Consider the following 14,063-nt stretch of genomic DNA (forward strand, 5'->3'; position numbering starts at 1 on the left):
CTGCTGTTAGGGCACTAAGAACATTTTTAAGGCAGCTTTCTAGTATTTTTAGAACTTCATGCAACATGCCATTCAACGTGGAATAAGAACTAAATGGTGCTGGGTTTCTGTTGTTTTTGTTTGGTTTTAACTGCTAACGCCTTAAAAATAAAGAGGAAAACAAATATTCCGTTCCTTTTCTTTTCCCTAAGCAAAACAAAGTATTTTTTCCAGAAAAGACTAGGTAGCAGCTTCACCTTAGAAGGAATCCTCACACATGCAGAGTTGAACACATTCACGCCTGAGTTTTCTTCAGGACAAAAGAAACTGTGATTTTTTTTGCTTGCTTATTATGAAACTTTTTAAGCCTTCGTATTCAATACCAGCAAGTGCTGCTTTTTTAAGGACAAAATTATGCTACATTCTACTTAACCAGAAAAAATGATTGACTAAATGATGTCTAATCACATGTTAAATAGASGCAATATTCCGAACTCTAGTTTTTTTCCACATAGTCCTTAAATAAATGTTTAAGGAGAAAAAGAATATATTTGGTATAGTTATTTCATAATTTTTATATATTAAATMATTAAAAATTAAGCATTAATTATATCTTCTAATGGGGACAACTTCTTAATTAGAAACCACTTAACTGGAAACTAGGACAACTGCTTAAATTGAATGAATTATCCAATAAAATAGAATTCTACTGTGGCTATTATGTAGGCATTATTTGTATCTCAGAAAATCACATACACTTCATGCTTCTGAACTGTCCTACTTACTGTAGCACAAGATGTTAAATGTAATTGAGAATAACTTTTTTTTCACAGCTCTTCCATTTAATCAGATGTGCAGCTAAAATCAGATATTCAACAACTGAGTTATATTTTAAGCACTTACAAGGAAAAAAAAGCCAGTTAAAAACACCATTTCCTCCAAAATCTCACAAATTGTGCATTTTCTTGATGCTTATTACTGCTGCAATGGTTTCATCTCTCATTAGTGACTATTATGGATGTGCACTAAAAAAAGAAATTAAGGCCCTTTTGTTTGTTATTAGTGGAAATTTCACTTTTCCTCACCAAATGGTGTCTTTTGCCTACCCTCATGTTCTTCCTTCACATAAAAAAAATAGCCATGATTAAAGCAAAATCACAGTTCATTAACGTTTTACGAAAGAAAGAGCTCAAGCTTTACCCAAAGGAAAAGAGCAGSTTTTCTGCGCAGGCACAAYATGCTCCGACAGTAAGTCYGAACCAGAGCGCCACATCGCTCGCMGAGCCTACCTTCCTCGTCGCCTTCCTTTAAAACCACCGCCGCCACCGCGCCCCGGACCCACCACACTCCTGCGGGCGGCCTTCCCCCCTCCAGCTCAAGCCAGAATACCCGGCGTCACGTGGCAGCGGCTCCTTCGCAGGGCTACCAAGCCCGCCTCACCACCGCGGCCCGCTGCGCCTCCCCTTCCCCGTCAGCCTTCGGGCAGGAGTCACCTCGCTCGTGCCGGCAGGAAGAGAACGCGCACTGAGGCGGACATTTAAAAATCAGTTTTACGCRTACCAGTATGTTCTGTACCCTTGTCAGCAGTGTGCTGTAAACATCTACTTCGTTCTTCTTGAGGAAGGATTRGTTTAGATCTTGCCAGAGGCTACAACTTCTTGCTTTTTGGGGGACTATTTCTAGGCCTGGACTTTTCCACTCAAAAGGATATGCTACCCAGGAAAATAAATAAATACAGAAACGGAACTAATATTCCTGGCAATACCACTCCACTTACAAGTGTTTGTTGAGAGACAACTGACTTAAAGCTTTTAAGTATGAAAATGTTACCTCACGTTCAGTTGACCAATAAAGCCAAAAACCACTCAACACATACAATATTCATTAACACCAGCATATGCATTAATTATTTCAAAGTGGCTTCAAATCCGTCCACAGAGAATAATGCAGGTTTTTTTTTWAAAAAAAATAAATCGCAAAATGAGGATTAAATTTACTTTATTTGTTTTTCACTTTCTGTAGTAAATCATAAATATCCTTCCTATAGGTGCCTGTGAATTTGCTGCCTGCACTGTCTCAGAAAAACAGGACCAAGCGACAGGCAGGCCAAATGATGCAGCACTACGCTATCAAATAATATCCACCCCGACGGAATTTTCTTTCCTTCTGGTTTGGCCGATGCGTTCACAACTGCCTGTGGTTGGAAGCCTTCATTTAAAATTTTTTTTTTTTTTTTTTTTTTTTTTTTTTTTTTAGAAGAAAACATTTTTCTTAGGGACTGCCACAGCACTCATCACCACAAAGGCTTAAGAGCTGAAGAAAAGTGACTCTGCCCATAGGCTTACACGCGCAAGCGCGTGGCTGGYGTCACTGTTACTCACTCCGATTCTTGGCCCCATCCTGCTATACGGAACGCCAGGATCCAGATTAAGGGTTTCCATAAGAAACATTCCCTCTTTTGCCCATTACATGCTCACACAACACGAGGCTTTGGCTCATGTTTCGGCTTTTTATATTTCTTTGAGTCCTACGTTTTCCTCTGATCTTTGGGCAGTTTTGATTTATTCAGTGCTTCACAGTAGCAAAATTTAAAAACTGTTCAGCCCTCCTGGGCTACACTCAAAATTGTTAGAATTAGATAACTTGGAAAACGTCAATCATCAAGTCCTGGCTTCACTACGATACCAACGGCAAAACTCTCTTGTCTTAGTGGGAGCTGGATCAGGCCTGTAAATTGATTGAACAGCTAAGTGCTGCCAGTTCAATGTAAAGCTGCTGCTGCCAAATTTATTTAAGTAACCTTAGCTCACGCTGGCTACTGAGTAGCCTTGTCTCACAGTAATGCAGCCTGGCTATTAAGGATTGCATTAACTTCTAACACAAGTTCATACTCTTACGGCACTTCCTCAGGGCTATACAGAAACTTTTTAAATTGGATTTTTCAGCTCATTAGAAATGTTGTGACAGTTTTTAATGCTCAATACTGTTACAAAAAACTTCTCTAACAATATATTAAATAGATGTCGGTTACTTAGTACTGAAATAACACTCGAATTTTGCAAACCTATGTTTTCCAACACTACGTGAATTTCCAACACTATGGATTAAAGAAATAGAAGAGTAGAAAGACATTTAGTTCAATAAGAACATTACCGAATTGTCTAATGTTAAAAAATAATGATGGTCAGAGAGCARGTGAAGTCAGCTGTCATCTTAGAGTAAGAATATTACAAAAACATAATCTAACATCCTTACTAAGAAATGTATATGATGACATCACTGTACCCTTCTGGATGTCACTTATCTSTTTATATTTTAAAACTTCCAATGTCTTCAGTGCTGTAAGTATTTTTTAGCAACCCAGATCCTCAGGCCCCTCCCCCATGCTACATTAAACCACTACTAACAATTCTAACATTATAATAACAATAAACAAGATACTAAAATATGACAATTTAAATGGAAAACATGCAACTAGAAGAAAATGCCAAGATAAACAGTGACATCTACTTCCTCAGCAAAAGGGACATAATCTACATAAGACTTCCTTTACACAGTTGTCTCAAAGCAATACAAATACACAATGCAACTATTCAAGAGAATCCAGGGRAAAAAAGAGCAAGATTCTACTTTCTTCATCTGACTTACTCCAAAAGAAATCAAATTAAAATAAAAAAAAAGAAAAAAACACTTCTACTTCACAAAAAYAGAAACTCACCTCCTCACTCACCATGCAACAATAAAAGACCCATATGGTACAAGATGAAAAATGGGCTGAACTAAGTATACTTTCTCAACAAGATTGTTATCTGAAAAGTAATCACACCACTTACCGAGCGAACATCAGCCACAGATATTTATGCAGTATCTTAAAACCTATTAACCAAATCTAAATTKTCTCTTCCAAGTACTCAACTTTTACTGAGAAAAAACAATTAAATAACATCCCATCTTATAGCATTTTTCTACATCCAAATAATAGGCATTTCCAAATACAAATCATTAGTAAGAACCTGGGAAACAAAATTATGCTGAACACTCAGTAGTGGACAAAATCCAGCTACAGATGGAAAAGCATATAAAAGTGCTGAGTGGATCAAGAAAAAAAATAATTAACAACAAGTGGCATTGTAAACCTTCTCACCTAGAAAGAAAAAAAAATCTAGCAGTCTCTAAGACTCACCTCAGCAAGTGCTCCTCCAGATTCATGAGCAAAAAAACCCTGGCACAAATTTCATATTCAGTCCTGATATTCTCAAACAGCAAAAATTGAATTCTTTAAAATTAGGATATGATAGAAATCCACAGATAAATAGACTAATTTCCATACAGTTAACAACTACTTCAAGCATGAGCAAAATCTGCAATACACTTCCAGGCCCTCAGCCATCACTGCAGGGGCTTTGAGGAGAACATTTACAGTTTTCTTCCCCTGTCATAGCTAACGGTGACTTTCAACAAACAAGGCTACTCCTTGAAAGAAATACATCTGTTCGCAAGTAAGTCTTCAGAATAAGAACAATATGTCATAACTCTGCAACAAGAAAATTTGATTCTCCCCAGCAAGTGCTCCTGGCTGTCACGCACCACTAGGCACAATAACTTCTGTGGACCATCATTAATTACCGATTAAGCTATTAAATATACAACTTTGCTGATCTGTGTAATTACCCTGTATTGCAAATGGTTCAAAAGACAAGTGTCATCAATCTTATTTTTAGACTTGGCACAAAGCAGCGTATACAAATGGAACTAGAGTATCAAACGCAAACAGCTCCGTAAGCRCTGCCTTCTGGGCTCGTGGAGAACTTGATCTGCGCCTAAGGTCCAAGCACTGCCGCATCACTCAATCTATTGCTCAGAAACCTTTAGCAAGGTCAACACAAAGGTAATAATTCCTGAGTTAAAGACAAAGAAAACATTTTACAATGGTTGCAGTCATGATGCTTTTTTTCCTATAATCCAAGCCCATCACTATAAAAGAATAAATCACCATTTGAGACAATTACTCAAAATACTACTGAGGTCATCTTCCAACATCTGAGGCAGATTACATTCTTTGACAAATATTACTTAAGCCTCTCTTCCCAAAATTCTTTTAAATTTTGCTCTGAGGGCTGGTACTTAATACTCTTTTTTCTGTCTTTTCAGCCTAATTTACATACTATGGTACTCAATACCTGTAAGTTAATGTTTAGATATAGACCTAAATTTTTAGGTAAATCAGTAAAAGATCATTTTTCTATCTAATATGAGTCCATCTAATTACAGGTTGGTACGAGTTTTCACTTTGTCGTTTTCTATTAGTTATGTTTGTACATAACCACTTTTCTGTTTTTGGAAATAGTATTTGGTTCTAAAAGCCTAGCTACTTACAGAGTTTGCAGATAGCAGATTAAGAACTCAGACTAGAAATCAATAAATGTGATACCCATCTTCAGAAAGAGAGAAAAGGAGAAGTTGGTGACTTACAGATTGTTAGTACAACTTTGGTTTCTGGAAAAGTACTGAAGAAAAAAAATAATCAAACTACTTCTCTAGTGAACAGAGTATTATTTGGTATATATCATCCATGAACTGAACAAGAAATTAAACACAGACTTATTAAATACGCTGGCACGTAATTAACTACCCCTAATAAGGAAGGAAACACGTATAGTAGCATCAATTTTACTTTAGGGGGAGGAATGGTATAAATATTTACCACATCCAGTAAGTATGATTTGAAAACAATTTCACATTACTTTGCCTTTCCTAGAGTCTATTTACCATATCAGGAGCATGGTTTAAAATGAATTTCACACATCCCAATAATGAATTGACTGGTGTAGCACTATGCAGTGCAGGAACTAAAAGCACTACTCCATTAGCAGCCTCAGGTCAGATGACCTGAGTCCCTCTCCTCCCTCTCCAGCTGGGATTGACTCCTCCAGATGTTAACAGGGATCTGATGCCCTTCAGCAAAGAATCTGTGCACTCTCTCTTTTTTTTCAAATGAGCTAGACTAGCTATTCATTTGGCTTGTATACCCAAAGATTTCAATTTTCTCTAGAGTTTCAGTTGCAGTGAAAATATTTCAGCATCTCATAGGAATTTGGATACAGGGAGCTAAGCAACATTCTGTTGCTCAAGCTTATCACAAATCTAAAACTTTGCTTTAAGTGCTCACAGTAATTGGCATTGCCACGAGGGCTGCTAATCAATGGAAAAAAAAAACCCACTCAATAAATAGCTGTAAAATATTCTATTGTTTAACTAGAAAGATGAAAAACAATTGCATAGAATCTATGGTATATGGCAATAGGTTTTGGTCACCGGCAGGGAACTAGAACATTGTTTTATGTGAGATGTTGATGAACTATGTATTTTCCATTACTTCTGCCTATTTAGAACCAGACCAAGATACAAGATAATTTTTTATGCTTTGGATCTTCGCTTCTTTGCTCCAGAAAGCAATTTTATAAAACGCACTGTCCCTGTTAGGGTAGTTTAGAAAAAAGCCATTGAAATTACATTATGGTATTATCTGTCTTTGGTGTTTTGAGCTCATTTAGTGTAGTGAGAAGGAAATCTTTCCTTAGAACTACAGTGATAAAGGCAGTTAYCACACTCCTAGATTACTCAATATTACATCAACACTAACACCTTAGCCAGTGATAGTGAAATAAAACTCACCTTAAATATCAAATCTTTTTTCCCATACCGAAGCTCTTTCAGCTGGGCCTGGATCTTTTTTGACTGAAAATGAGGATAATAAAAATCAGTGGGTTTTTTTAGTGATAATATTTACTTTWAAGAATTGGGATGGGGGAGGGGGTAGAGAAGACAGCACAGTCTGACAAATCAGGGAAAAAAAAAGTCACCTTTAAGATGCAGAAAAACAACCCAAAAGAAAATACACTGCTTTTCCAGGGTAGCCTGTCTAAACCAGTTAAAGGTATCAAGGGAAACTTAGGCTGGCAATCACCAAAAACATGTACATAAGCTGCTACTATTGTGAGTAGTCATTTAGGTTATTTATTTCAGATGTGAGACGATATTAATACTTYCCATGAATGCCCAACTGAATGCAGCACCTTCACTATACAGAATCTTCTTTTTTATATTTAACTGCATTATAGCTGTACCATAAGTTACCATGACATTTATTCAGRTTTTACAGAGGAAAAATTTCCAGAGTCGCACAGGTTCTGATTTGTAACAACCAAGGATTTCCAGATGCTGTTCAAATAAGGTAGGTCTTCAGTTTGCAACCACCTCCACTGGAAAAGGCATAATTATGCTGATTTACATCAGCTTTGGCTTCAGTTCAACTAGATTTTTTACTTTAAGTATCTTCACATTTTCTCTTAAAAATAATTTCAAGTATTTTCCCTTTGCATTAGCTTTATACATTCTATTAATATTTACTCTGGGGCTGCCAAGTTATTTCTTGGTGGCCTTCTGGCTGCACAAAGCTGGCATTTATTAGCAAGCAGAAGTGCTGTCACAGCTTCCCTGATGATTTCTTAAGATGACATTGATGAGCTTGTTCTAAGCAAGCTAATTATTTTAAGCCAAACAAATTGTGTACGTTTTTTTTCTTAGCTCCAGCACTGCTGCCAGTTTTACTGAGAAAGTAACTCCCCAAAAGGGCTCTCCAAAGGACAGTTAGGGAGAAACAGGTGGTAGCTTTATGGGTTTTTTTTCTGTGCTTCTAGAAATAGGATGCCCAGAGCTCATGTCTATTAGTGCAATCGGCAAGCTAAGATCATCAGTAGCCATAGCGTGACAGTCATCTCTAAACCACAGGGTGCGGGAGCATTTCCTAGGCACGTGCCCCTTCGCGCGTCTTGACGAGCCCTAGGTTCAAGCCGCTCTGCCTTCCTCTCGCCAGYGCGCCGGCTTCTTTGGGCAGAAGACCCCGGCACGCCGTATGCGTGGGGTCACGGGCACGCTCCCGCCTACTGCGGAACCACAGGGCGCACTGCAACAGCACACACGCAGCCTGAGGAAGCAGAAYGAAAGCAGAGCAATTCTACCCACGAAGCCTATTTGGACTGCTAATTAAAATGGTACTGATTTCACCCAGCTATAACGCCTGCTGAATTCTGCATGCAGCACTTAATTARAGGGCAGTAAACGCACTGTATTTCTCTGGGCTTCTCTGCTTAACTCTGCAAAATAACAAAGAAATAAATAATTCCGTAGCATCTCTAATTGTTCTAATGGCACTAACCCACTTAAAAGCCATACTTTTGTGCGGATGATCCATGAATTCTGAAATTCTTAAGCTTAAAAATACATTCACAGTCTCTGATGCGATGAGTTTAGTTAGCAGAGACTGAGGTTTCCGGAATTTTTCTGACAGCAAGCCTTCATACAYTACACTAAATATAAAATAATTCTAGACTTCTTCCTCAGAATTATACACATTTATGTTGCAAATATTAAAGTAGATATAATCAGCGAARAGATCTTCAAGTTAATTACCAAACATTCAAGATGTTATGCAGCTAGGGAAAACAAACTTTAAAAAAAAGTGGAAAACAGAAAGCTGTGTTACATATGCTGACAAATTTTTTAGTAGTAAATAAGGGAAGAAAATATATTTGTATTCAAATACTGTGGCATATTTGAAAACAACAACAATGATATAGGAAGAAAAACAGAGATTTAGACAAGCTAGTAAAGAAATCTGTTATTTCTTACTGTTGAGGAGTTCTCAGAAATAGTTGTAGATCTTCATTGAGGGTAAATAGCTAATGTAATTAGAAATCACTSTGTGAACTTATAACTTCTGACTTTAAAAATAGAGTTTTTCTTGAGGAAAACATATTCAGTCACTTCCTTTTAACTAAAACATTCATAATTAAAGTGTTACATTTCTGCTTCATTCTAGGAGGGTAAAATGCCTTTCAGCCACATATGCAAAAAAAAAAAAAAAAAAAAAAAAGGGCAAAAGGGAGTAAATCAAATTCATACATAGTAACATCCACTTACATGAAAAAGGGAGTAGCTAACGTGACTGTTCACATGAATACATTTAAGTAGTTGCAAAAAACCAGAGGCGCTGTATCATCAACTATCTTTGCTAGCTGTTCTGTAAAGGAGAGGCYTTTTTCCTACCACATGACATTCTTTTCTTCAAATAATGGAACATTCTAAGGATCAGTAATAACAAATCTTTCCCACCTCTATAAACTATTCAAAAAAGGCACTTTGTCTTATTCTAAAAAGATTCTTCCAATATTCTAGGTATGGGGGAGGAGGTCACAGAAAGAATATCAGTTTTATCTATATGTTATAGAGATAGTGCATCTACAAAATTATGTATAGTTTTCATAAGTATGCCAAAGCTTTAATGCATTTGTCCAAAACTAGAATTTTCCGCTCATTTTCCAAAATATGTAAGTCACTTCCAGTGCGGTCACAGAAATGCATTGAGATATAAAAGCTTTAYGAATACATATGTATTACGCATCATACATGTGTAATATATAACGTGTAGTGTATATGCCAGAGCCTCTGTATGAAAAGCTTTGCAGCAAGCTTTCTTCTGGGTATGTTGAATTTAAAATAGAACCTCTACTCACCTCTTCTGCATGAATACCACAGAGCTTGTTTCCTGACAGGAGCTTGTTTTTGAGGCTTTTGTTCTGAGAGAGAAAAAAAGTTGTATTACTGAGAGTTATTTAAATATTAATATATAATATTTATATATTCATATAATATATATGTATATTATATTGTTCCTTAATAAAATATTAAGTGATAACATTTTATCATATTAATCAAGGATAAAGATTTCTCTRCCGTGTGAACAGTTTTGTAAACTGTTTGGAGCCTTTTAAATATTAAATATGCAGATACTCAAATGCTGAAAATAGCATACTAAAAAAAAAAGGACTCCTATGGTAACAAACTATAAACATTCATAAACCTAGGCCATTGTATTTCAGAAATGCATACTTAYTACTCAATGGCAATATTATTCTTTAATACTATGCAGAAGAACATACCGACATTTTAGAAGTAACATTAATCCGATTCAGTAGGTCGGTTCAAATTTAGGTCCATGTTCCAGTGAAATGCAAAAGTTTACTTCCAGAATTAGCAACTGGGTGTTTTGCTTGAAAAAAGCCAATGCAAAGAAACTCCTGCTCCATTTGAAACTTCCTTTGCACAGTTCCAAAATAACGAGACGGCACCATCTCGTACGTATTTCACTGTTGCTGTCCGCTGCGGGCTAACACACGCTGCCACAGAAACAGCGAACCACTGCAAGGTGTCTCATTCTGCCCCGCACAAAACAGGATTTGCAAAGGGCTGGGTGCGCCAGGAGGGAAACCAAACGCKCCTCTCCAAAGCCTCACAGCCGACTGGTTTTGTTCTTTATTCCAGTACAAACGACTGTAAGAGATACTTTTATTAACGTATTAGCAGTTCCTAATTAACTTCCACATGTGCTGCTTTGCGCAGGCCCTGCTGCAACACCGACTGCGCGACCTGGAGGCCCTGCACCTCAGAAGGACAGAAATTGTGTTAAGTGGCTGAAAGGATTTCCAAAATTCATGCCAAAGTAGTCTGGCCGAAGAACACAATTTGAAAGTATTTTCGATTAGATGGACTCCATTTTGGATATTTATCTAGGTTCAAGGCAATTTAACAATCTTGTGTTCTTACCCAGCCCACTGGCAACAAAACAAAATTTTGAATTAGTAGAACACAGGCAAAAAAGAATAATTTAGTCTACGGTTGTGTTTATAAATGAGAGCGAGCTTTAAAGGTAAGAGTTATCAAGGACATAAGGAGGAACTTGTCCAAGGTAGCTGAGAACTTCTTCCCTAGAGTTGGAGTGGTTTTTTGGTACTTAAATTAGATGACACTAAGAAGCACAGCTTTGCATCCTGATTAACACTGATAACTTTCCACAGCAGCACTACTTTTGACAAACTACCTATTTAAAGGGATTAATCATCATTGTAAATCTGATGTTACAGTTTAACATTTTTCTAACAAACCACATACCGCATTTACAAAAGGATGAAATTAAATCATTGATGAAAATAACACAAATTATCCAGTGGAAAAATAACACAAATTATGCAGTGTCATTGACCTAYATCCACATAGATGAGTGATTTATCCTCTCACGTTGATGTTTCATAATATGGAACTCCTATACTAGCAACCAGAAATAGCAATGGGATCTTAATTCAGGATTTTTATTATTTGACACAGAATTCACAATCCATCCGAGAAGCGCGATAAGGTGTTGCCCTGCGTTGTTCAGTGGACCCACTACAGCACGTAGACAGCACCAATACAACACAAGTTAATGTTGTCTGCTAGCCTTTGAAAGTGCGAGGACACAAAGTATGTTCACGCAGAGAAAATCCCTTTCTCTCTCAGAAAATTATTCCYAGTAATCAACATCACTCCAGACATTTTTTCTGAGGTCTGACARCAGTTATTTGTTATATACAAGATAAATTTGGCTCTGCCTCCCCTTGATGAATAGTACAAATCAAATCACGCTGARCTCCCGCTCATCTCTGGACTATTCCTTATGGACATCCTATAAAAAACAAGAACTAGACTGCATTTAGCAGAGTGTCAGGGCCAGTTGCCAAGATGAACTGTTTTCCATTTCCTGTTAAACAAAAGCTGCTCACTGAGCCCTTAGGTGGGAAATCAGAAGACAGCAATGGACCAAAATCAAATATCTGGACATATCTGATATYGCAATGTACAGGTGCCTATTTTGTTTTGACTATTAGCTTTTCATTTCAGGATATTGAAAAAAATATTTTATATAGCATGAATTTGTGAGCCTGCTTTAATCCCAGCAGGGCTGGCTCAGCCCTTCGTCTTTCTAAAGCAGATAAATCRAGTCTCCTGCACTCTACTGTGTGAGGATATTTCAGATATTTACACAATATTTATATGCACCACTGCTACTCAAGTCCTCCATTATGTTCAGTTTCTCATGAGTAGCTTCTACTATTGCTGTGTGTCACCTCCAGATCCCTCTGTTAATGAGGATATGTTTGTTTTAYGCTATTGAAGTGGCACGAGGCTGTCTGAACTTCTCGCTCAGCCGTGGCTACAATCAACATTTTGCTGCATCACAAACAGCTGCTGCAAAAATCACAGCACAATGTTAAATGAACTAGAGTAATGAGTAAGTATTGAGAGAGATATAGAATAAAAGGCTTTCTATAAATTTTGAATACTTGGGGTTTCTTTTGTGATGTCTCTTTAACTCTAGCGATAAATATACACGTGTGAAAGTAAATGTATACTTTTAAATTCATAACAATCTAAACACATATTGATTTCACAACAATAATCACACTTTGTGCTATGAGCTGCCTCACTATGCAACATCTTCTACTAGATCCATTATGGACTTATGGATAGCAAATTGTCAGTCACATCCCCACCTGATCATGCAAAAGGCTTGGAAGCATAGCACAGTCAGGGAAAAAAATAGCAGTACATGCTGAGATTTGATTCCATCCTATTTATGCAATAGATTAGTGTGCAATTAGAGCCTGCCTACCACTGAAACAGAAGTGGCAGCTTTGAGGCAGTTAGAAGTTTTGCTGTAGCTTAAGAATGTGTTTCATCTATTGCATAATAATTATTGAAATAGTTATGCAAACATAAAATCATTCATCTGTGATCGAGCCCTCCCAGATATATGTTCTTTCCCCTATATCCTTTCATGTATTTGAACTTTTTAATATTTCCACACAGAAAGTCTAAATTCTGACTATTCAATAAAAGCTCATTCCCACTAAAATTAATGGTTTAACTGGAATTTGTCTCTCTAATGCACCATATCGTTGATATCCCTAGGGTGAACTAAATATMATTGCTTAATGACCTCACATAAAGATTCAACTCACAATCCAGTTATTATTYGTGTTAGTATTGACATTACTGAATTACTTAGATACCTATTTATCCATAGATCTACGTTTTTTTTTCTGTCTGAGATTTCACAGGTAAARCAGGAGCATCAGACTAACTTGAGTCTGCTCACCACTGCCCGGCTAAAGAGTTTAAGTGTTCTTCAAAGGCAGGTTGATTTAAGATGGTCTCTGCTGTCATTCACTGACAATTCATTGGCAGTCTAAGCAAGACTAGAGAACAGCTCTTTTGTTAAACCTTTACGATTTTTAAATAATGAGGCAAGATGTTGAATTTCCATAGTAATATTTTATACTAAAAACGTGCAATGGGATATAAGGAACCAAGTCAGTTTAAGGGCTCAATAATTCATAGTTGTTATTAGAGGTTCTTGTGCTCTGAAGTTCACAAAGCTATAGCTTAATTCAAGAGAAATTTATAATGCAATTACTCAGGCTGTAATAGTTGGGATAAGCTCTTCTTCCGGTAAACAAATGGCTGAAAAGCTCTTTAAAAATTCTAGTCTTACTGAAGATACTAAGTTTAGTAAACAGACTACATTTACAGATGTAGGCTGTGCTTTTTTCTGCTCTTTAGTCTGTATTTTCAATTGCATGTCTCCAAGTGAACACCAGTTTTGCTCTCTATGGCTATCATCTAAGGTAAGATTTGTTTCTTGCCCAGCACTTACAGTCAAAATCACTTGGAAAATAATACCAGCCCACGACACTGCGATTCCTTCCGAGAGTGGCCGTTTGGAGTCAAACTCATTCTCTGGGCAGAAGTTTAGTCATGGTCTTCACTATGAACTGTGAGCAGTTCTCCTCTCCCTGCTCTCCCCTCCACGTACCAAAAAAGCACTTGAGCCAGATCTGCACTGTAAAAGGGAACTGATGGTACACTGATACTTCTCTAGTACTTTGGAGATTGTTTCACCCTTCCTTAACCTCAAACTTCCTTCTTTTTATCTCACATAACTCAAATTCGATAAGATTCGATTCAGATTTACTAAAGAATGCTCCTGAATAGTACCTTTCCAGCAATGTTTTCAAATATGTACCCACAGATGCCCCCAAAAATTTGTTTTTAGACAAAATAACTTCCAGAACAATTATTATTGATTTTAGGGTTAGAATGCATTATCAAATATTGGTACATGCAATCATTTTATGCATATTTTAAAC

General features: G+C 37.0%; 1 protein-coding gene across 2 annotated transcripts in view; it reads right to left on the reverse strand.

Annotated features, from left to right (window-relative positions):
- LUZP2 (leucine zipper protein 2) overlaps positions 1-14,063 on the reverse strand; it is a 182,012-nt gene that overhangs the window by 46,863 nt on the left and 121,086 nt on the right. For both annotated transcript variants that reach the window (XM_085300808.1, XM_085300807.1), the window contains exons 6-7: positions 9,555-9,617; positions 6,655-6,717 (exon numbers count right to left, since the gene is read on the reverse strand). In XM_085300808.1, the coding sequence (XP_085156934.1) occupies positions 6,655-6,717; positions 9,555-9,617 (126 nt within the window). The remainder of the gene's footprint in view (positions 1-6,654; positions 6,718-9,554; positions 9,618-14,063) is intronic.

The sequence above is a fragment of the Rhea americana genome, unplaced genomic scaffold, assembly GCF_003343005.1.
Source record: "Rhea americana isolate MKP2758 unplaced genomic scaffold, rheAme1 scaffold_17, whole genome shotgun sequence".
Taxonomy (NCBI): Eukaryota; Metazoa; Chordata; class Aves; order Rheiformes; family Rheidae; genus Rhea; species Rhea americana.